The sequence below is a fragment of the Thalassophryne amazonica genome, chromosome 12, assembly GCF_902500255.1.
Source record: "Thalassophryne amazonica chromosome 12, fThaAma1.1, whole genome shotgun sequence".
Lineage (NCBI taxonomy): Eukaryota > Metazoa > Chordata > Actinopteri > Batrachoidiformes > Batrachoididae > Thalassophryne > Thalassophryne amazonica.
In genome coordinates, this window is record NC_047114.1 from 80,552,033 (window position 1) to 80,576,978 (window position 24,946).

Here is a 24,946-nt window from a genome sequence, read left to right on the forward strand (position 1 = left end):
CAACATAAAAATTTAAATAAATAAATAAAAATAAAATAAGTACATAATTAAAAACAGAAGTAAAATAATAAAACTGATAAAAAAAAATAAAAAATTATTCATAGGAAAGAGAATACAAATAGGTTTTAAGTCTTGGTGTTGTGTGGGCCGCTGAAGAGGAGGTACTGCTGGCCCACCACCACCAGAGGGCGCCCTGCCTGGAGTGCGGGCTCCAGGCACAAGAGGGCGCTGCCGCCGACGAGGGCTGCCAGGGTGACAGCTGTCACCCATTACTGGACACAGCTGACTGCACTCAGGACGGAGGTATATCAGCAGGACAGCGTCTCCACCTCAGTGCCGAGATATCGCCTTGAGATTAAGGTAACCTTCTCTGCAAGCTCATATTGAAGACTCTGATAAACCTTGGTAAACCTTTTCAGGACAGCTGACTACAGAAAGCTACTTGCTTGGATAAGTACTCACCTTTCCTGCTTCATTGTAACAAGAGGTGGAGGCGGCTTCTCCCCTCTCCGTCTACTGGGTGCTGTCGCATCCATACCTGTGTGTTTGTGCTCTTTCCCGCCAGCAGTACCGGATCCGACGAGCGGAGGCAGTGGCCACCTGGGAATTCGGGACTTGGCGGTTCCAGTACTTCTGGGGTTCGGTGGCAGAGGAAATCTGGGTGTTTGCAGGAGTTCCGGTTCGACTAGGACGGACGCCTCCTACCTTCGAGCCTGCCCACACGACACCAGCAGATTTCGGCTTCAAACTCCAAATTATTAATTGTTGTATTGGTTGTGCTCTTTTCACAACAGTAAAACTTGTTATTCACCTTTCTCCATTGTCCGTTCATTGCGCCCCCTGTTGTGGGTCCGTGTACCTACACTTTCACAACACTTGGTTTAAAAATGTCCATGACTCTGACTACCTCACGGTCCCAGGATGACTGTTCCACAGAGCGGGTGCACGATGAAAAAAAGCTTTTTGACCCACTGACTTCTTCTTCACCCTGGGAACAGTCCTGCGACTGCAAAACCTGGACTGGCATGTAGGGTTCCACCAGATCAGCCAGATAAGACCATGAACAACCTTATAAGTCAATAATAAAACCTTAAAATCTGCTCTCACAGAGACAGGGAGACAATGTAGAGACACCAAAATGGGTGTGATATGTTCAAACCAACCCGCGACTAGCAAGGTGTACCTAATAAAGTGGCCATTGAGTGTATATTCTTACAGTTATTATATCTGAGTGTTATTCTTGTTTTTCAGGCCTCAAGCGTCTTCTGGACATCAGCCATGATCATAAGTTTCCCGGTGAATATACCTTCAATTTTTGTTGATATTATTGCAAATATCAAGTAAACTGAGTCACAAAGGTCAAAAGCTTAAAAAGCATAAATAGGAACAGTAAGTTGAAACAATAGAAACAAACAACAAATAATCAGCTGTTTGCAAAAATGTCCACACAATCAAAGGAATGAAGAGTCAAAGGTAGGTTGCATACATTCTATATAATAGGTAATGGCACAAAATGGGCTTGAAGACAGTAAGAGCTATGGAAATCTGACATTTGACCTTGTGACACTGACCAAGTGAGTGACCCCAAGGCTAACCTTGTAGGGGAAATTCTGCAACACCCCATGTGTGTGGTGCATTTGGTCCAAATCAGGTTGAAAATAAAATTTATTGATATTGACCTTTGCCAAAAATGTTTTCTTTAAAGGTAATTTTGGGCTCAACCTTCACTGCCATACCAGTTTTGGTAGAAATCAACAAAATGACCTGGGCGGAGTAGGCCAACAAACAGACAGGTAGATATGACCTTGGCCCCCAATGCTTGGCTTTTCAGAAAACGTGACCTGCCAGGCCAGAACCTGCCTTCATATGTGTGCAAATTGTGGTACAAATAGGAAAGAAAAACTGAAATTTGACCTTTGGCCCAATGACTTTGGCCACCAGTGATTGCCCTTATGCAAATTTGACCTTTCCTGGGTAATTCCAGAATTTACCTACATATGTGTGCCAAGTTTAGTGCCAATAGGAGTGAAAACTAAAATCTATCCTTTGGAATCAATTGACTTTGACCCCAGTGATTGATCATTGGTAAATTTGACCTCACCTGGGCAATTCCAGTACCCTCTTACATCTGTGTGTCATGTTTGGTGGGCATTAGAGTGAAAATAGAACTTTTGAACCTTGACCTTGACCGTTGCCAAAACAATCATTTAAGGTCAAAACTGGAGTTGACTTAAGTAAGTTAGTTCAACTCGTATTGCACATTAATTAGCAGAACATGTAGCTCAGTGGCATAGGAGTTGGACTGCCAACCTAAAAGATAAATTCCAGGACCTCTTTTGGCTGTTCAATGAGCCATTTCTTCTGCATTGTCTGTGTCTACCCTACCTTCACTACCACTACCTGGAGATAAGCACCAAGCCAATGGGTCTGATGAGACCCAGTCAGGATGACTGTTAATACTGTTACTGCATATAAGTAGCTACATCTTAACAGGCTCCTCCTCTACCACCTGTTTTCGTAGTATGTCCAACTTAACCAGAAGTGTTTGCTCACCGCTGCATTACTTGAAAATTTATAAGCCAACCGGTTCCTTGAAATTTGAAGTACTCTTCATATTTGGGTTTACAGTGCACATTAGTAGCCACATAGGAGACCATATTCTGTATATTGTTGGTACTTAAACATGTTTTGCTTTGCAGTTATTCCCTTTAAAAATGAAATGGCCATGGAGTTGCTGGAGAAAGGCCGTGTCAGATTCTGGACTCAGGTGGAGAAGTGTACGTCAGCATGCCAAGTGGAGTATGCGTTTAACGACGCCATCATTACTCATGGACAGGTAGGCGTCCTAAATGTCCAATTCCATTTCTACAGCTCTCATTGTGCCGCTTCAGTGCTACAGCGTGGAGTAAAACTTGTTAGATCAAGGACATGATTTACTAAAGGTTTGCATGTGTTAAAAATGTGCACAAACACCAGAGCACTCCCACAAAAAACATGCATGCTGAATTATGAACAGTGCGAAACTGTGCAGTGAGGATTGCATCTTACAAAAGCGCAAAATTTTGAACATTGTCCATTTAGCATGTTTGCCTTCATTAATATGCAGTTTGGAGTTTGATCACCCAAGTGCACAAATTTGTGAGAGGGTATATGCAAATAGGTGAGGTTTTCACACGTTTTATCAAGATTAAAAGGAAATTTAGCGGGTGCTGCCAGAGAGCATCTGTATTTTGCACAACCCAGTCTCACGGCAAGTCGTGATTCAGCAGCACGAAATATACATTAATTTATCTGTTTGTGATATTGTGACGAAAAGCGCCTCATTTTCATCACGGCAGCACGAATTCATTCTCATACATTCCGTGATGGCTGCACGAAATAAAAAGTGAAGTGGGGGGGAGTCAGGGTGGTTATGGTTAGGGTTGGGGGTAGGAGTAGGGTTAGTAATAGTGAGTTTAAAAATACCCGTCATAAAAATTTGAATCATTTCATGACAGCAGCACGAAAAACAAAAAACAAAACAAAAAAAAACAAAACGTGAGACTGGGCTGATTTTGCACCACTGTTGTAGTCATGTCCACCTCCCCTGAGGCCAAAGCCGAGTCCTGGGTCTCCAAGGCCAAGACTGAGTCCCAACAACTTGAGGCCGAGGCTACAGCATCGAGGCTGAGTATTATACAAAGTCTATCGTACACTCCGGTGTAATTTCAAGCCACGATCAATGAATTCGCAGCCTTACATCATCTTTAGCATACTTTTGTGATGCAATTTTTAGGAATCACAAATATCAATATGTTACCCAGGCAAGGGAATATAATAATGCTTGTGTAGTAACAAGGCTGTTTTGGAAGATTTTTACACGTTGACATGGTTAGTACGTGTCTACGTGTGAGCGTAGTACTGTGGTGACTAGAAAACAATGCCTTCAAGCATTGTGTGCATAGACCATTGTATGGGTACAGTTACCATGACGGGTGCTTTTTTGTTTGGTGGAAAGTAAACAGTGCAAAAAATAGGTAAAAATGAGCAACCTTGTACCGGCCTGGGCTTATTCTTGGAGGCTGGACAATGCTGAGGCATGGAATAATCAGCTTGGAGACCTCCAACACAGCTTACTGCGCTGGACAGAGTTTGTTCCAGCAACAGAGAGGCCACCTACTCATATTCAGAAAAAAAAAAAATCATTGTAAATGTTGGACATACTTAAAGAGTTAATGATTTCTTAGTGTTTCTTCTCTTTGTCTTGTTGCTTAATGCTGGCAAATTATACCTTATTTGTAGTCTTTCTGCCACCTGATTCTATTTTTTTTTTTTTTTTCGCTTTGTCCAAGGTGTGACTTCATCACACTGGGAGTGGGTGTATTCTTCTATAATGGTCATGAAATAGACAAGATCTGTGGACCTAACCTGCCCCCTCTCCCAGCTAGCCTCCCATCTCGGACACCAGCATGGACGACCAAAATTTCCTGTATATTTCTATTGTAAATTGTGATGGTAGCATGGCCTAAGCAGAGGATCCCCCCTTTGAGTCTGGTCTACTTGATGTTTCTTCCTCAAATCATCAGAGGGAGTTTTTCCTTACCACTGTCACCTGTGTGCTTGCTCTAGGGGTTGGTAAGGTTAGACCTTACTTGTGTGAAGCTCCTTGAGGCAGCTTTGTTGTGATTTGGCGCTATATATATATATGAAATAAATTAATTAAAAATGCATAACAGCTGCACCATAATTCTTGCACTATTCTGCTCCAAGTACAAAGTACTCATTATACCTGATCATTACTGTGATTGATCTGTCACACTTTGTCCGTAAAACACACAGGCGCACATATCGGACTCTGTGTGGGACCTGTTTGGTTGTAACAAAGCACAAAGTGCATACTTACAAGTGGCTGATTGAATATTATTTTACACTTTCACCCATTAACATGCACAAAATCCTCATTTGCATGCTGCTGCCTGCGTCATGTTATCACCTGCTGTCAAATGCACAATTAGTCTTAGTAAATTAGCCTCAAAACCTCTCCATCGCAAACACAAAAGAAGCGTAGCACAGGTTATCTTGGATCCTAGTCAATCAGGGACTTTGTCTCTTTGGGTTTTGTGACTTTATGTGACCACATGTGGTGCCAGTCATCTTTTGACATGGGTGTTCTTCATACTTCCAGAAATACACAATGCATTTTGACAAGTCCACTGGCATCGTTGAAATGTTCATGGACTCTCTGGAGGTCACTGATGAGGGAACGTTCACCTTTAACCTGGTGGATGGAAAGGCTAAGGGTACAACTAGTCTGGTGCTCATTGGAGAAGGTAAGGTGGCATTTTTACTTTCATACCGATGTTCTGCAGCCACTTCTGTCAGCATTCTCATTAAAAGCCACTCAGGTGCTGCAGTTAACGTGTCCATCCATTGAGGGGCAGCAGAACACAGCTTTTCTTTCCTCTCTTTTTTCTCTTATTGTTGAAGCTGATTGTCCAACCTTCTGCTGTCAGGACTGAGACTGTACTTTGTCCTTCTTATGCAGAGTTTAGGGAACTTCAGAAGAAATCTGAATTTGAGAGGGCAGAATGGGTCAGAAAACAAGGTAGGAGATCCTGCTCTGTCTTATATAGTGTAATCCGAACACTATTTTGACATATGTATTTATTAAATATCTTTGCTGGTAATCTAAAGGTCCTCATTTTGTCGAGTATCTTGACTTCGCCGTTACTGCTGAATGTGACGTGTTGCTGAAGTGCAAGGTAAGAACATTCACTTTGAGAGTGTTGGGAAATATTTTTTGACTATTTGATTGACATAACTGACACAACATCTCCCCCCTCCCCAACCCCACAGATAGGAAATGTCAAACCGGAGACTGAGATTACCTGGTGCAAGGACGGCAATGAGATTTTGGCCAATGAGGCGGACGCAAAGAAAATTGGGAGAAAGGACGACATGCTGACCTTTAATATCGGAAAGGTCAGCTCATTAAACGGAGGACTGACACTGCAAGGGAGTTGCGAGATTACAAGTAGAGAGCGTCTTAATGCGGCTGTTCTTCCGTTGACGTGTTAAACTTCATGGCGCGCTGTCAGCTCTCCCCCTCTGCCACACACTGCCATAAATAATGAAACACTTTTGAAAAAATACTCACTATTTTAAGGAATAAGCACATCTACATTATGCAAGTACTTCATTTCTATTGAAATATTTACATTTTAACTAACTGCTGTTGCTACCTTGAAGAAACCGCGATTAAATATGGTTTTAATACATTGTATTCACATTGATGTTTCACGGCACCTACATGTTGATGCGTGTGTGTGTACAGTCCTGGTTACAATTACTGGCACCCTTCTACTTGCAAAACAAATGCAAATGAACTAATTTTGTATGATTACAACAACAGCAAAACAAAATGCTTTCATAAAATGAAGTAAACAACCTCAGACATAAATATACTTGCGGCACACTTTGATGAATTTATAGCAAGTACAGTAGTTGGTTTCAGAGCCGATTTTCTTTAAACAAGTCAGAAGATGAACACATGAGCATTTACAACTTAAAAAAAACAACAACTGAGTGACATGTGAGGGAAGCTACCAAAACACCTCTGACACTTTTGAAGTATTTAAAAGCTTTTGTAGATGTCAATGGAGAAACTGGGCATAGCGCAACTTTTGGGCTTTTGCAACAGCAGTCCCAGGGTGAATTGGATCACAGAAGGATTTTACCACAAGAAAACACAACAAATGTAGGTTGTTCTGCTTTTTAAGGAAATCTACCTCTTTTCCATTCCACCATAAAGCTGTGTAACTACTGATGCAACTATCCACAGCCTTTTCTTTCACATCCACAGAAGCCTATACAGTGCCCTCCAGAAGTATTGGAACACTTGGTATTTCACACATTTTAATTTGTTTATGCCATTTCAATACAAAAAATACAAAAAAAGAGAAAAATTTTTAAATTATCTTCCTTAAACGCAAACTGAAAGCAAATCTCTACAACTTGATAAAAATTAATTAAAAATATCAAAGCCAAGATGATGGGTTGCATAAGTAATCAGCCCCTTTGGTATAATACCTATAAATAATCAGTTTTATTGCCAGTTTTCTTCAGACAAGTCAGGGGATGGATACATGAACATTTTCAAGTCACTGAATGTGCCTTGAATGTTATTTACATCAGTTATAAAGAAATACAAACAGTCTGGCACTCTATGGTAAATCTGCGTGGAGTAGAAAGTTCTCAAAAACTGAGTGACTGTGCAAGAAGAAGAGTGAGGAAAGCCACCAAGACACCCAGACAACCCAGAATGGTAAATGGACTGCATTTATATAGCGCTTTTCCATCTGCATCAGACGCTCAAAGCGCTTTACAATTATGCCTCACATTCACCCCGATGTCAGGGTGCTGCCATACAAGGCGCTCACTACACACTGGGAGCAATAGGGGATTAAAGGCCTTGCCCAAGGGCCCTGAGTGATTTTCCAGTCAGGTGGGGATTTGAACCCATGATCTTCTGGACTCAAGCCCAACACCTTAACCACTAGACCATCACCTCCCCTAAGAAGAAGTTATAGGCTTCTCTGGCTGTGATTGGAAAAATTGTGCACAGTACAAGTTTTGCATTGTGTATCACCAGTTATACAAGTTCATGATGAAGTGGTATAAAGGAGGGTTTTCTTAAAAAGAAGAGCTGAACGTTCAGCTACAATTTGCCAGAAGGTACATCTTAGATCCAAACCTAGATGTGATCTTTTGGTGAAAGAAAATCCTTAAAATATACATGAAAATATGAAGTCCAGGATATATTCAGTGCCTTGAAAATGTTCACAAATCCTTCGCCTGAGTTGTAGTGATAGTGATGATTGACTCTGACTCCATCAAAGAATAGAATAGAATAGAATAGAGCCCTTATTGTCATTGTACATATATGTACATACAATGAAATTTCTCTTCTGTATTTAACCCATCCTAATTACGGCAAATCATTCACCAAATAGTTATTTCACACAGCTATTTTTTATCTGTATTTTTTAATTTCACTGTATTAAAGCTTTTTGTTTGCTGTTGTTCAGTTACTTTGGCTATTTATAAAGTATTATTTCAGTTTTTATCATTTTTAATATATTAAAATTTTGATTTTTTTTATACATTTTAATTGTTTATTATTTTAAAAATATACATTTGCATCAATTTCTGAACTAAACTAAAGGGGTAGCCAAAAATTCTGTCCGGGATCTCCAATAACCTGTCCTTGTGTCTTCATCATTTTACCTTTTTAAGTGTTTTCCTTTTTATTATTAATCCTGGGTGGGAGAACAGCCTGTCTTTTCAGTTTAGTCAGTGTCTGTCCGGACGTTCTGATGTCTGTTAAGCATTCTGAGACTTCTAATATGCTTCCGTTTGCTAGAAGCGCAAGGCAGTTCTTTGTTGTGTTAAAGATGTTGTTGTCACTTCAATCCAGATGTCTAAAAAGGATGCGGGTCTTTATGAGGTCGAGCTGAGGGACCAGAGAGGCAAAGATAACAGCGCATTCAGCCTGACGGATGCAGGTGACCCCTCTTTAATGAACATCACATTTATACTTTATGAATAAATATATCGCATTGTTATTTTTGGTGACTTTGAAATTCTTCTCATCTGTCTTCCAGGCTTCCAGGCTGTGATGAATGAGGTGTTCAGAGTGATTGGTGAGAAGCACCTTCACTGAATTTCTGGAAAGCTACACAAATCAACGCAATATGCATATTGACATTATTTTCTATGGCACAAGCTATTAATATTATTTGTTTAAAAACAGTTTTACTTCAATGGGATGCATATAAATAATCAATTTTGTTGTTGTTTTCAATGTAGCTACCTCCTGTAGCGATATCAAAGTCATGTGCACTGAGCGTGGCATCATCCTCTACTCTTTGGTCATATATTACACTGAAGAGCTGCGCGTTGGTTGGCTCCACAAGTATGTAAAATAACCCTACTGTTCTGTTCTTTTATTATTTGCTTGCATATACACACTTTCTTCTTCTGGATATTCTGATGCGGACTGTTGCAGGGATGTAGACAGAAATCCATCTGTAGGGGAGTTGGTGGGTCCCACTCTGGGGGGGGTTCCCACATGTCTATTATTATTTTTTTCTGTACTTTAATGGGTTTGTTAAGTGTTTCAGCTGTTTTGAGATCCTCACACATTTATTGGAGTAACTGTTTCATATAGTTTTTTTTTCAAACATTTTCAAATTGCCATTCATTTTGTGAAGCAAGAAATGCCTACTGTCAGCTCAGTGTCACAGTGGTCATGTTTGGAGCATTTTGAAACACTGAATAATTTTTTAAAGCATTCAGTTCATTTATTGTTTGGAGAATTTTTGAAACATTACATTTTATGATAAAACTGTTGCCTTTTGCATTTGGAACCTTTGAAACAGGAAACGTTTTGAGTGTTTCAGAATGGTCAGTAGTGTTCTGAAGCAACTGGTTATGAAACAAGCCACGTTCATGCTCGTGTGTGGAGATACCCTATGCTAACTGTATACTTGAACATTTTGAAACATTTGTTTTGAAACAGCAGTGATGTAATGATGTACATTCCTTTTGATATGGACTCCGTGCCATGGTTTTAAAACATGGGTGTTTCAAAACTTTCTGGAGCAGTGTTTCAGTTTTGATATTACTAATTTGCAGTGCAGACCAAAACTGTTGGCCTCATCCACAATTGTACTCAACATACATAGGTAGCCATTCATTTGGCACAAAGCCTTTCCAGTGATATCCAAGGATCCTCTGAAGACACCTAGTATCAAAGACCTATGTCACTAGTTAGTGTCAAAGTTGGCAAGAAGTATTAGGACCCTAAAGACTTGGGCGTTCCTTCTCCTCAAGGTATCCACTTTGCCAATCCATAAGCTCTACCCAGGCATCTCTGGATCTCAAAGGCCAAGGACCCAGAAAACAAAGTGTAGGACTTTGCTTTATTGTTGCAGTGGTGCATTTTTTTTTTACCTGAACACATCCTTGTATATTTTTAGAACATAAACAGTCGAGAACTGCTCGATCTCTGTCTCACCAAAATTTTTCTCTCTCTCTGTATTAGAGAAGCCAAAATCTCTGCTTCAGAGAGAGTTAAATCAGGAGTCACGGGAGAGAAGCTTTGGCTTCAGATCAATGAGCCCACTGACAAGGACAAAGGCAAATACACCATGGACATCTTTGATGGCAAGGGGAGTGTAAAGAGAACGTTTGATCTAACTGGGCAGGGTGAGTGTGGATGATGCCTCATTAAAGAAGAGTTTAAGTCCTGATTTACCCAAATAGTAACTGCTTATTTATTTTGGTACAGCATGGGAAGAGGCATATACAGAATTCCAGAGGCTCAAGTAAGTAGACATCTGATTTGATCTCCGCACCATCTGTTGTGTAATTCCCAAAGGATGCTTTCACAGATGAATAGTACCTAACCATCATAAACCTAAAATAGTTTGTTTTGAATACCTTCAGAGGTATCCTCCTCAGAAAACACTTCCTGGCTTTGTGTCGCTTATCGAAATGGTTCTGCCTGTGGTACCATTTTGAGATGTTTCTCACAATGTCTGTGTTCTTCCTTCCTCAGAGCGGCAGCAATCGCAGAAAGAAGTAAGTGTTTATTCCTTCTTTGGTTTGTCCCAAGACACATCACACACATCACACATGACATTTTCCTGGACACTGTGGTTGACAAATAATGCATTTTTCCTAATATTAATTTTGTACCCACAAAGCTTGCTGAAACCATCCAGTATATTAAGTACAGCAGGTAAAGAAGTGAAAGGATTGGAAAGGAACAACAAAAGATCATCGGCGTAAAGTGAAACCTTGTGCTCAATGCCCCCCCCCCCCCCCCCCCAAAAAAGCTTAAAGCTTAAAATAGCACTGAAAAAAGTGAAATATCAGTGCACTTCATTCAAAGTACTTATTTACATTGGTCTAATGGAAAATTGTGGTTTCCAGTTTAAATCTGCTGGAATCACTTTACCAAGTCATGAATATACATTTACCAAGTCATAAATATACAAAAATAGCTGTAACAAATTACATCAATTTTTTTAAGCTGATCCAAAGTATCATTTTTTTCAGTGGACAGTTAGTTAAAACTGAAGCTAAAGGACTAGTATAAAGAGGTTTGATACACATTTGACTGCTTCACAAATATCACCATTATGCCCTTTAAAAAAAAAGGTTTGTAAATTGAACACATTTAGGATTTAGGGTGCTGGACAAAACAAGACAAATCTGTCTCTTTGGACTCTTGAAACAACGATGACCTTTTACTATGTCACAAAATCTAATAAACTGGACAGACATACCAGGTACTTTGACAATTAGGGTTATTTTTCTGGGCTTTTTTATTTAGTGTTATTTCACAGATATCAGAAATCTGTTTAATTACCTGCTCATGCGTATCTGTGCAAAAAACAATTCAGAAACAGGTGAGCAGATTTTCACAGCTATTTGTTGGAATATTCCTTGGCTGTCTCCAGGTGATTAATTTTGGAAGAAAATTAGTCAAACGTCAAAGTCGTCAATAATACAGTCTGTACAACATATTTTTCCAGGACATCTACACAAAACAGGGCTTGAACAAGAAGATATGGAGGTTATATCAATCATTAAATCAAATGGTATGTCAGGATAATGAACTTCCTTATCCAAACACACTCACTGACCACTTTATTAGTTACACCTTTTTAGTACTGGGTTTTACCCCCTTTTGCCTTCAGAACCATCTTAATTCTTCGTGGCATAGATTCAACAAGGTGTTGAAAACATTCCACAGAGATGTTGGTCCATATTGACATGATGGCATCACACAGTCGTCCATTCAACCAGTTTACCCATTCTCCTCTGACATCAACAAGTCATTTTCGTCCAGCCAAATGCCGCTCACTGGATAGCTTCTCTTTTTTGGACCATTGTCTGCAAACCCTAGAGATGGTTGTGCATGAAAATCCCAGTAGATCAGCAGTTTCTGAAATACTCAGACCAGCCCGTCTGGCACCAACAACCATGCCACCCTTCAAAGTCACTTATATCCTCTTTCTTACCCATGCTGATGCTCTGTTTGAACTTCAGCAAGTCATCTTCACCACGTCTAGATGTCTAAATGCATTGAGTTGCTGCCATGTGATTGGCTGATTTGCTATTTATGTTAACAAGCAATTGAACAAGTGTACCTAATAAAATGGCAGTGTATTTCAATTAAGTTTCAATTTATTTTCATTTATATAGTGCCAAATCACAACAAGGTTGCCTCAAGGCGCTTCACACAAGTAAGGTCTAACCTTACCAACCCCAGAGCAACAGTGGTAAGGAAAAACTCCCTCTGAGGAAGAAACCTCAAGCAGACCAGACTCAAAGGGGTGACCCTGTGCTTGGGCTACGCTACAGATACAAATTACAGAACAATTCACAAAACGAACATACAGGAAATGTTGCCAGTGCACAGGACGGTTCCGGAACAGATACCACACCCATCTCTGGATGGGGCTGCACCTCGAATAGACAGAAAAGAAAAAAAGCAGAATCAGGCATCAGAAAGACAACAAATACAGTGTAATTTGTCAGCATTAAGCAACAAGAAAAACAGAAGAAATACTAAGGTGATCGCCGGCCACTAGCCCTAAGCTTCACTAAAAGACCCAGAATTTAGATAAAGTTCAGGCCACGGGCTGCTCCATTTCCTAATATAATGAAAGGGAAAATAAGTGCGCCTTACGTCTGGACTTGAAAGTCTCTACAGAATCTGACTGTTTTATTGACAAAGGGAGATCATTCCACACAAAACAGGGCATGATAAGAGAAAGCTGTGTGACCCGCAGACTTTTTATTCACCCTAGGGACACTAAGTAGTCCTGCACCTTGAGAACGCAAAGCCCAAGCCGGTACGTAGGGTTTAATTAGGTCAGCTAAGTAGGGAGGTGCCAGTCTGTGAACAATTTTGTAGGCTAGTAGCAGAACCTTAAAATCTGATCTCACTGGGACACGAAGCCAGTGAAGAGACACCAAAATGGGTGTAATGTGGTCAAACTTTAGTGTATGTTATGGTGTATGTTACGGGTTGACTGGTGCAGCGGTCTTCCCTTTGTAGCTGACAGTGGCGTTTCTTTTATAGACCGTGCTCGTGTTGTTGGAGGCTTGCCAGATGTGGTTGCAATTCAAGAGGGCAAGGTAAATAAAACAGATCTTCTAATTTGAGGATTTCGTGGAGTCTGTATTATAATTCAGGTTTGTTTGACACACATTAGACATGAACATGTTATTGTTTAACAGCTGTTTCTTTCCTTTTCAGTCACTGAACCTGACTGGCAACGTGTGGGGTGAGCCCGTGCCTGAGGTATCCTGGACGAAGAACGACAAGGAGCTGCAGTCCGACGAACATTGCACGCTCAAATTTGAGCACGGAAAATTTGCCAGCATCACAATCTCCGCCGTCACCACGGCCGACTCTGGGAAATACGCCCTGCTGGTCAAAAACAAGTATGGAAAAGAAGCCGGCGAGTTCACCGTCAGCGTTTACAACCCAGAAGAGGAGGAAGGCAAGGAGGAGAAGAAAGAGTGAACACAGCATGCAGAAAGGATGAGCGGCTGGGCTATCTCCGGAGCGGTTTACCCCAGTACATGCTGGTACTGGAAAACAGTCTGAATAAATGATGAGTGCAGGAAGAAAACACCGGCGCTGCATCTTTCATGTACTGGGTTAAAGAGCTCTGAGCATTGCTTGTCGAAGAGGCAAACGGTGAATGTGATGGAGAGAGAAGGACAGTGTGCTCAGCATGTCTTCTGTCACGTCTGGCTGCCGTCAGCAGTGAAAATAATGTACAAACACAGGAGATGAAATTGTCTGTCATGAATTCTTATGGGGAAAAAAAAAAGAGTACAAGACCAGGAAACCTGCAAAGCTGCTGTCTTTCATTCAGTTAACCTTTGACCTCTCAAACCAAGGTAAACCTAAGGTATGTGTACTGTAAAAAAAAAAAAAGAATAAATAAAGGAAAATATCTAGAAATTCTTATCACTTATTTGCTCGGTGTCCTGAGTTGTTGGAAACACACCAATACATGTCACAAGTTCACTTGGCTTCTCTTTCTGAGCAGCTATTGTGTGTTTTAATTGTACTGTTTGTCTATCACTCACAACAGACTTCTCAGGCTTCACATCAAGCAGAGTCTCATTTAACAACGGTCACTTATAACGACTAAAATGTGCCTGAAGGAGATATGAGAAAGACTCCTTTGTGTTTTTGTGGGGGTGGGGTGAGTGAGAATGTGAACCTGCATATTATTTGTGATGGAAAGTCTGTAGGTATATGAATAAGAATTTATGTATGTGTGAGTGAAAATATAAGTGTGTGGAAGAATATGTGTGACTGAAATATAGTAAATGTGCAGAAAATTACGAATGCATGTGTGAGTGAAAGTACAATGTATAAGAATATAAGCATGTGTGAGTGAATGCCTACTTACATGTGAAGGAGAATATATGTATGTGTAAGAATTTGTGTATATGTGAATGAAAATATATGTATGGGTTATTGTATGTGAGTGAAATGCAAGGACCTGTAAATGTGAGTGAAAGTCTACATGTGAAGGAGAATATATGTAAGTGTGAGTAAGAATTTATGTTACGTGTGAATGAAAATATATGTACGGGTGACTGTATGTGAGTGAAATGCAAGGACCTGTAAATGTGAGTGAAAGTCTACATGTGAAGGAGAATATATGTAAGTGTGAGTAAGAATTTATGTTACGTGTGAATGAAAATATATGTACGGGTGACTGTATGTGAGTGAAATGCAAGGACCTGTAAATGTGAGTGAAAGTCTACATGTGAAGGAGAATATATGTAAGTGTGAGTAAGAATTTATGTTACGTGTGAATGAAAATATATGTACGGGTGACTGTATGTGAGTGAAATGCAAGGACCTGTAAATGTGAGTGAAAGTCTACATGTGAAGGAGAATATATGTAAGTGTGAGTAAGAATTTATGTTACGTGTGAATGAAAATATATGTACGGGTGACTGTATGTGAGTGAAATGCAAGGACCTGTAAATGTGAGTGAAAGTCTACATGTGAAGGAGAATATATGTAAGTGTGAGTAAGAATTTATGTTACGTGTGAATGAAAATATATGTACGGGTGACTGTATGTGAGTGAAATGCAAGGACCTGTAAATGTGAGTGAAAGTCTACATGTGAAGGAGAATATATGTAAGTGTGAGTAAGAATTTATGTTACGTGTGAATGAAAATATATGTACGGGTGACTGTATGTGAGTGAAATGCAAGGACCTGTAAATGTGAGTGAAAGTCTACATGTGAAGGAGAATATATGTAAGTGTGAGTAAGAATTTATGTTACGTGTGAATGAAAATATATGTACGGGTGACTGTATGTGAGTGAAATGCAAGGACCTGTAAATGTGAGTGAAAGTCTACATGTGAAGGAGAATATATGTAAGTGTGAGTAAGAATTTATGTTACGTGTGAATGAAAATATATGTACGGGTGACTGTATGTGAGTGAAATGCAAGGACCTGTAAATGTGAGTGAAAGTCTACATGTGAAGGAGAATATATGTAAGTGTGAGTAAGAATTTATGTTACGTGTGAATGAAAATATATGTACGGGTGACTGTATGTGAGTGAAATGCAAGGACCTGTAAATGTGAGTGAAAGTCTACATGTGAAGGAGAATATATGTAAGTGTGAGTAAGAATTTATGTTACGTGTGAATGAAAATATATGTACGGGTGACTGTATGTGAGTGAAATGCAAGGACCTGTAAATGTGAGTGAAAGTCTACATGTGAAGGAGAATATATGTAAGTGTGAGTAAGAATTTATGTTACGTGTGAATGAAAATATATGTACGGGTGACTGTATGTGAGTGAAATGCAAGGACCTGTAAATGTGAGTGAAAGTCTACATGTGAAGGAGAATATATGTAAGTGTGAGTAAGAATTTATGTTACGTGTGAATGAAAATATATGTACGGGTGACTGTATGTGAGTGAAATGCAAGGACCTGTAAATGTGAGTGAAAGTCTACATGTGAAGGAGAATATATGTATGTTTGAGTAAGAATTTATGTACACGTGATTGTATGTGAGTGAAATATAACGACCTGTATGCGTGAGTGAAATACAACGACCTGTATATGTGAGTGAAAGTCTACGTCTGAAGGAGAATATATGTATGTGTGAGTAAGAATTTATGTACATGTGAATGAAAATACGGGTGATTGTATGTGAGTGAAATACAACAACCTGTATATCTGAGTCTACGTCTGAAGAATATATGTATGTGTGAATGGAAATATATGTATGGGTGAAGGAACATACATGCATATATGAGTGAAATGCAAGGACTGTATATGTGAGTGAAAGTCTATGTCTAAAGGAGAATATATGTATGGCTGAGTAAGAATTTATGTACGTGTGACAAATGGAAATATATGTGTGGGTGACTGAACATATATGTATATGAAATGCATAATCCTCATCTTTATGTACTATTTAGTATTAATAAAATACAATTACTCTAAATCAATAATAATGACAGTATTTATTTAAAATACATAAAGTATATTGTTCGAATTGGATAGTAATTATGTTACCTATACCATTTATCTTGTATAGGTAACATAATTATTATGCAATTCAAACAATATACTTTATGTATTTTAAATAAATACTATCATTATTATTGATTTAGAGCAATTATATTTTATTAATACTAAATACAAAAAGCTGAGGATTATGCATTTCAAATAAATAGGATTTATTACAGTAATGAATATGCATTATGTAAGGTTTATTTGGTAGGTTTGTATTAAAATTATCTAAAAAAAAAGTAAATGGGAATTTGTCATGTAATAAAATTACATAAATCTTTAAGGTTAGGGTTAAATATTTCTGTGAGTGTATGTGTGAGTGAAAGTCTGCCTGAGAATATAGTGTGAGTTCAAATATATGTATAAGTGATTAAACATAAATTAATGTGTGAATGAAAATACAGATTAGAATAATTGTGAGTGAACAAATGTGTATGTGTGAGTGAAAATATGAATATATAAGAACAATTATTTGTGAGTGAAAATCTTTACGTGAGAAGAAGATATATGTATGTGTGAGTAAGAATTTATTGGCTTGCAAGAAAAAATATATGGGTGACTGAACATATGTAAGGGTGAGTGAAAATATGAGTATGTGGAAAAATATAAGTATGTGTGAGTGAAAGTCTACGTACATGTGAAGGAGAACATATGTATGTGAGTCAAAATTTGCGTGTATATGTATAAATGTATGAAATTGAAAACATAAATATATGTAAATGGGAGTGATAAAAGACACACTATATGTAATACGAGATTCTACAATTAATTATATGACTTGCACACGACCATATCAATCTTTTTGGCAAATTTTACAAACTTCAAGTGTCTGTCACAGACGTTTCTACTTGATGCGAGGTAAATTAAGCATGTGTAGTTTGTTCTGATAGACAAACCTAGTTCAAACTGTCTCACAAGGCCACATGCATCATCAGTAAATTTGTTTTAGTTCAAGTAGTAGAACTCGTATGAGTTTCACGATGCCTGAAATCATGCACTTGAAGTACAGGAATGTTGTATTTTAAGTGCAGTAAACAGAAAGCATACAGACAAACTGTTGAGCATTTGGTTGGAGGCTTTGTATAGAATGAACAAGTCAAATATTGAGTGCTTTTCCTCAAGGCATGCTTTCAAATACTATAATAAAGCTGCACTTGCATTACAGTTTCTTTCGATTTCTCAGACAGACAGCTAATTTAGAGAAATGCCTGTATTAGGTAACTAGCACATGACCTGCCTCAGGGTGCGTTTGATTCAGACAGAAATGAAAGCTTCATCTTTCCTTTCAATTTCAATTTACTGAGTTTATATAGCGCCAAATCACAACAAAGTTGCCACAAGGAGCTTCACACAAATAAGGTCTAAACTTACCCCTAGAGCAAGCACACAGATGTCAGTGGGAGGAAAAAAAAACTCCCTCTGATGATAATGAGGAAGAAATTTCAAGCAGACCAGACTCAAAGTGGTGACCTTCTGCTTGGGCCATTCTACCAAAAAGGTTTACAATACACAACACAACACAACAACAATTGATGAGAGTCCATGCAGGCGTCCAGTCCACCATAGAGGGGGAGGGGAGTCACGGAGCCACTCGTTGGATGTTCCTACAGCAGAGTCTGTCCCTTGTCCACCACAGAAATCATCCAATCCAGCATATGGATCCAGCTGCATTTCGGACAGAGATAAAAAGAAAATCAGTTGGTCAGAAAAAAAACTATAATGTGTCAGCATTAAGCAACAGGAAAGCAGAAGAAATACTAAGGTGATCACCGGCCACTAGCCCTAAGCTTCACTAACAGACCCAGACTTTAGATAAAGTTGACACCGAGTCCCACTCTGTTTTCTACTAAAATGAATTTAAAAGGGTAGGAAGCATAGTAATATACTATGCCAGTATGCTAGCCATACAAAACAGAGAATAAATATGTCTTAAGTCCAGACTTGAACGTCTCTACAGAATCTGTTTTATTGATGTAGGGAGATCATTCCACAGAACAGGGGCACAATAAGAGAAGGTTCTGTGGCCCGCAGACTTTATATTCATCCTAGGGACACAAAGTAGCCCTGTGCCCTGAGAATGCAGAGTCCGGGCCAGTACGTAGGGCTTGACTAGGTCAGCTAAATAGGGATGTGCTAGTCCGCAAATAATTTTATAGGTTAATATCAGAACCTTAAAATCTGATCTCACAGAGACAGGAAGCCAGTGAAGAGATGCCAAAATGGGTGTAATGTGTTAAACTTTCTGCTTCCTGTCAAGAGTCTGGCAGCAACATTTTGAACCAATTGGAGACCCCTAATGCTGGACTGTGGTAAACCAGAAAATAGAACATTGCAGTAGTCCAATCTAGAAGAAACAAGTGAAATAAATAATAGAAATAAGGGAAGAAATATGGTGTTTTCAAACTTTTGAAGTATGCATTCATTTATGTTCATATAAGTGGACTTACATGTATATGCAGGAATGTTATACATCGGATTAATGGAATCAATGAGTGAGTGAGTAGATTCACAAAATTTCTGCACAGTAAGTAACTCCATAAAAATTCTTGCATATTCAGTTCTGAAATTTTGAGTTCAGATACAAACAGGTGAGGACCAGGGTCATGCATAGGGCCATTTAGGCATATTACCATATTACAGTGCATCCAGAAAATATTCATAGTGCTTCACTTTTTCCACATTTTTTATGTTACAGCCTTATTCCAAAATGGAGTAAATTTGTTTTTTCCCTCAAAATTCTACTCACAGCACCCTATAATGACATGAAAAAAGTTTATTTTTTTGCAAATTTATTAAAAATAAAATCTAAGAAATCACATGTTGTTTATGCCACAAGCTTGATGCACCTATCTTGGAGCAGTTTTGCCCATTTCTCAGGCTCCATCAGGTTGGATGGGGAGTGTCGGTGCACAGCCATTTTCAGATCTCTCCAGAGATGTTCAATCAGATTCAAGTCTGGACTCTGGCTAGGCCACTCAAGGACATTCACAGAGTTGTCCTGAAGCCACTCCTTTGATATCTTGGCTGTGTGCTTAGGCTCATTGTCCTGCTGAAAGATGAACCATCTACCCAGTCTGAAGTCAAGAGCACTCTGGAGCAGGTTTTCATTCAGGATGTCTCTGTACATTGCTGCATTCATCTTTCCCTCAATCCTGACTAGTCTCCCAGTTCCTGCCACTGAAAAACATCCCCACAGCATGATGCTGCCACCACCATGTTTCACTGTAGGGATGGGGCCTGGTTTCCTCCAAGCATGACACCTGACATTCACACCAGAGAGTTTTATCTGTCATGGTCTGAGAGTCCTTCATGAGATTAGTGCTACAGGATCTTATTCTTTTTGGAGTTTAATTGGTGGTTAAAAGTGCTTTATGTTCTCAGGATGCAGTACTACTTTGTGTCCCTAAGGTTATAAAAATGTATTCAGGCCACAGAGCCTTCTCTTTTCATGCGTCTGTCAAGAGGAATGATCTCCCTGCAGAGATAAAACAATCTGATTCTGTAGAGTCATTCAAGTCCAGACTAATGACTCATCCAGTCTCCCTCTCATATGGCTAGCATACTGGTGTCGCAGACCAAACGGTCCCCCCTAAAAATTGGTCCGCCCTGCCTTCACTGCGCATGCATCATTTGGGACCACAGCAGCTTGTCTGAGACTGAGTCTCTACACCCAAAGCAGTTAAAGGGAATAATATGATTATTAACCATCAGATGACAAAGTAAAACCTCTTAAATCATTCTAAAGTCAGTTTTAGGCAGAAACAAGGCTGTTTTAAGCAGAAACGAGGTGATAATCCGTGAATCGCTACTGACACTTTGAAATGATGGAGGCGCAGTGAACGCAGCAGCAGCAGCAGCAGCAGCTCATCTGGCTACTGTACTCTGATTGCTTCCTTCATCTTTTATATGAAATAATGCTGAATTTATGTAGAAATGATTGTTGTACAAAAGCTTCAGGTATTTGTCACTGAGATAGATGATGACTGGAGTGCAGTTTTAAGCAGAAACGAGGTGATAATCCGTGAATTGCTACTGACACTTTGAAATGATGGAGGCGCAGTGAACGCAGCAGCAGCAGCAGCTCATCTGGCTACTGTACTCTGATTGCTTCCTTCATCTTTTATATGAAATAATGCTGAATTTATGTAGAAATGATTGTTGTACAAAAGCTTCAGGTATTTGTCGCTGAGATAGATGACGACTGGAGTGCAGTTTTAAGCAGAAACGAGGTGATAATCCGTGAACTGCGGCTGATGCACAGAAATGACGCATGCGCAGTGAAGGCAGGGGGGACCATTCCGTTCTGTCGGCGACACTGGCATAGTATCGAATTATGTTTCCTCTCCTTTTTAATCATATGAACACGACAAGGAATTAAAGTATTTTCAGATGTCGTTTTCCAAAATCAGGATGCTTTGTGTGGATATGTTTTCATGAGGCTGTGATGATGAATCTGACTGAAACGAACAGGTAAGATTAAGACTTTACCCCATGTGTATGTTTTTAATATTTGAAACAGTCTGTTTGCATGAGGACTGCAGTTTTGAGACAATCAATGGACAGCATCAATGGATGTATTTCGACTTATGAGTAACTTACATGAAACGTGTCAAAAATCTCGTAACTCACCTCCAACCTATGTCCCGCATATGCAGAACATATGTCATACGCTGGCATACGTTGCAAATATTGTGCATGCCCAAAATTTTTCGAGATACTTGCGTATTACCACGTATATCAGTGTGCTTCAATGCGCTCTTAAGTTATACAAAACTAACCCATAACTTATTATACGTACTCCAGCATATGCCAGCATTTTTAATGTGGTTGGCTAAATTGTCACGGTGTGACGGGTGTTTGACCTTACTCATGTGAAGTACCTTGAGGCAACATTGTTGTGATTTGGTGCTTTAAAATAAATAGAATTGAATCACTGTGCAGTCAGTGTAGGTCTAGTAGTTTTTATTATTTAATGTCATGGTCCTTGTTTAGGGCTAGTGGCTGGTCATCACCTTAGTATTTCCTGTTTTTCTTGTTGTTTAATGCTGGCAAATTATACTGTATTTCTTGTTTTTCTGATGCCTGATTCTGTTTTTTCTTTCTGTTTAAGGTGCAGCTCCATTCAGAGATGGGTGTGGTATTTGTGCTGGAGACCCTCCTGTCCTGTGCACCAACCGCATTTCTTGTATATTTGTTTTGTAAATTGTTCTGTAATTTGTGTTCTGTGTTGTGTCAGATGGTCACCCCTTTGAGTCTGGTCTGCTTGAGGTTTCTTCCTCAGAGGGAGTTTTTCCTTACCACTGCTGCTCTGGGGGTTAGACCTTACTTGTGTGAAGCACCTTGAGGCAACTCTGTTGTGATTTGGTGCTATATAAATGAAAATAAATTGAAAAAAAAATTAAATTGTGACTCCATTAATCCTATGTTTGTACTTGTTTGGAACAAGTAGAGCTGAACTCTGTGACAATCAAATTTTTTATTTCAGCTAAATGCCAACTGTAAATGTTCATGCTGTATTTTATAGCTTCAGAAGGTCATAATAGAATAGAATAGAATAGAATTTATTATTATCATTGTACATGACACCAGAAAAAAATACTGTGCATGACAATGAAATTAAAAATAATCTCTTAAAAGCACAATTAAAATAAATAAATAAAATAAAATAACAACAAAAGTCTTCATTACATTTGCCAAAATGGTAGTAGGTGTCTGTTTCTCTTGGTACTTCCGCCCCCTCTCCTGCTTGTTTCCGGTTAACAAAATCAGGCCACAGAATGTGACGGGTCTCAGAATTAGCAGTAACACTGTGACGTGCAGCAGCGTGTGTCGTCGTGGTTTTCGTACTTTCGTAGTCGCCACAGCACAGTCGCGGTGGTCCGCAAAAACTGGAGGTCTTTCACAGCCATTAATATGGTGACGCGCTGAAGACAAACAACATTGCTATCGTCGGCTTGCCGCTGAAGGAGCAGAAGGGTAAAAGCGACAGGGTAAGCGACAGAATGGTCTAATTCCATTTCAATAATTGACCGCTGGTTGTGAGAGAAAGTTTATTTTCTTCAGATTATACCCTCGGCTAATATTAGCTGCTGGTTGGCTAACGTCTCTTGGCTTTTGCTTCAGCTCGAGAGACAGAGCCTGCTGGGTTTTGCTTATGTATTAACGAATTTGTCGTTGTAGCAACATTATGCTGAAACCAGAAAGTCATTCGTCGTTGTCACGCCATTAACAGCGCTAACGGGTACGTCAAAGCTAGCTTAGCACCGAATCCATTCATTTATTTTTCCGTTACTCTTCTGCTGCAACGTTTAATGGCCTCGTTTTAATGTAGTTGAAAACGCCACATAGCAGGAAACTCAAAAGCAAGTTGTACTTTTGGTTTCTGTTCTTTTAATTTGCTTTCATGTTGTTAAAATGTGATACAGTGGTTAATGGCTGTAATTGGGATGCTTGGACCCTAATACAATGCATGAGTGCGCATTATGTAGAGATTTTTGTTGTTGGCCGTTTTAAATCCTGCCTAATCATCACACCACCTCCTTCCACTGTTGACTTGTAATTTTCTCAGTTCTCTTTGTGGCACACAGCCCCAGTCGAGTGCTGTGTGGTAGGTCTGTTTTTCTTTCTTTTTTATTTTGGGGATTATTATGATTCATATAAGGTCAGCTTACAATGAAGAAACTCCAGTTTCCCAGAATTCAAGATGTTTACATAGTTGGGGACTGCAGATTTCAGTCAATGGGTCTAAAGAATTTTCTTTTTTTGCCAGAACAACACAGCCACATCAACTGGTGACCACAACTGTCATCATCACATAATGTTTGTTACACTGTTTATAGTACTACCTTAATGAGATATGAATCCAGAGCTGTTTCGTGGGGTGGATCCTAAAGGCAAAAGATATTTGCCCAACCGTTGGGCAGATAAGTCATACATTGAATTAGGGCTGCAGCTATCGAATATTTATGGAATCGAGTATTCTATCGATTATTTTGGAGTAGTTTTGTGTTTTTAAACAATATCAGTAGTGGCAGGCTCTCCCTAAGCAATGGCACAATGTCGCTGTGCCATCATGCAGATTTTTAACCCCTTAACACCTGAATTTATATAGCTGTATATAAAAAATGTTTTGTGTGTGTTTTTGTCCTTAAGTAGATAGTAAATAATGTTGAGATTATTAATTTCACTTGCACAAAAAATAAATAGTAATTTTGATATTTTGGTAATGACTTTGTTATATTAATAATAATGGTATGTTGCAAATTTGCGACAATAGGCATACTGGTCAATTTGGTATGTTTCATATTTGAGTTAAATATTGTAGCATATATGCGACAACAGGTGTTAAGGGGTTAAGTTTAGGATATTCCCTCTCTCTGTTTTCCCAGGTAATTATTTATTTTTTCACATTATTAAGTTTTGGAGCTTTGCCAAACCATAAGCCCAGGCGCTCTGTGAAATCTTCAGTCTGCGGACAGGACATTCTTTTTTTTTTTTTCTTATTGCGCATTTCATTTGCACTTTTTATTACTGTGATTTATTCAGTGTTTAGTGTATACAAGGTCTGTTAGAAAAGTATCCAACCTTTTTATTTTTTCCAAAAACTATATGGATTTGAATCATGTGCGCTTGCATCAGACAAGCTTGAACCTTCGTGCGCATGCGTCAGTTTTTTCACGCCTGTCGGTTGCGTCACTCGCCAGTGGGCAGGCTTTGAGTGAGCACTGGTCCACCCCCCTTGTCGGATTTTTATTGTTTAGGAATGGCGGAGCGACTGCCTCTTTGTTCCATGAAAATTTTTTTCAGAAACTCTGCCAGACAGCCAGATGGAAACCATTTGGAAGATTCAGATGGCTTTCGGTGAAGATTCTATCGGTATCACATGGATTAAGGACCATTAAAACTGGATTAAAAACGGCCCACGGTGGCGGAGGGCGCACCGCGCCCCGAGTGGCCATCGACAGGCTGGAACGAGCAGATCACTTCCAAATTTAAGGCTCTGTTGATGCAGGATGTCGTGTGACTAGCAGAGAAGTTTCAGAAGAGGTCGGGATCAACACTTTATCGGCACATTCCACTGTTAAAGGAGATTTTGTAATGAAAGCGTGGGACAAACAACACCTCCGTGTTGGAAGTCTCACAGGACAAGTTGGAACATGCCCAGCTGTTAAACAATTTCTCGGATACTCACTCGACTGAAAAGCCACCGAAAGCCGTCTGAATCTTACGAATGGTTTCCAACCAACCAACAGTTGGGCGTATAGCCACTCCGAATCCTAAAACCTTAAGACATCCCTGAAACACCTTAGAAA

At 39.3% G+C, this 24,946-nt stretch overlaps 1 protein-coding gene across 1 annotated transcript in view; it reads left to right on the forward strand.

Moving 5' to 3' along the window:
- The window catches only part of myom1a (myomesin 1a (skelemin)), a 67,492-nt gene extending 53,490 nt beyond the window's left edge, over positions 1-14,002 (forward strand). Inside the window, exons 24-37 of the mRNA XM_034182891.1 lie at positions 1,252-1,296; positions 2,700-2,836; positions 5,165-5,309; positions 5,525-5,584; positions 5,674-5,741; positions 5,836-5,961; positions 8,456-8,543; positions 8,643-8,681; positions 8,848-8,953; positions 10,085-10,248; positions 10,331-10,367; positions 10,601-10,623; positions 13,139-13,194; positions 13,316-14,002. Of these exons, the coding sequence (XP_034038782.1) occupies positions 1,252-1,296; positions 2,700-2,836; positions 5,165-5,309; positions 5,525-5,584; positions 5,674-5,741; positions 5,836-5,961; positions 8,456-8,543; positions 8,643-8,681; positions 8,848-8,953; positions 10,085-10,248; positions 10,331-10,367; positions 10,601-10,623; positions 13,139-13,194; positions 13,316-13,585 (1,364 nt within the window). The 3' untranslated portion in view covers positions 13,586-14,002. The remainder of the gene's footprint in view (positions 1-1,251; positions 1,297-2,699; positions 2,837-5,164; positions 5,310-5,524; positions 5,585-5,673; positions 5,742-5,835; positions 5,962-8,455; positions 8,544-8,642; positions 8,682-8,847; positions 8,954-10,084; positions 10,249-10,330; positions 10,368-10,600; positions 10,624-13,138; positions 13,195-13,315) is intronic.
- The last annotated feature ends 10,944 nt before the right edge of the window (positions 14,003-24,946 follow it).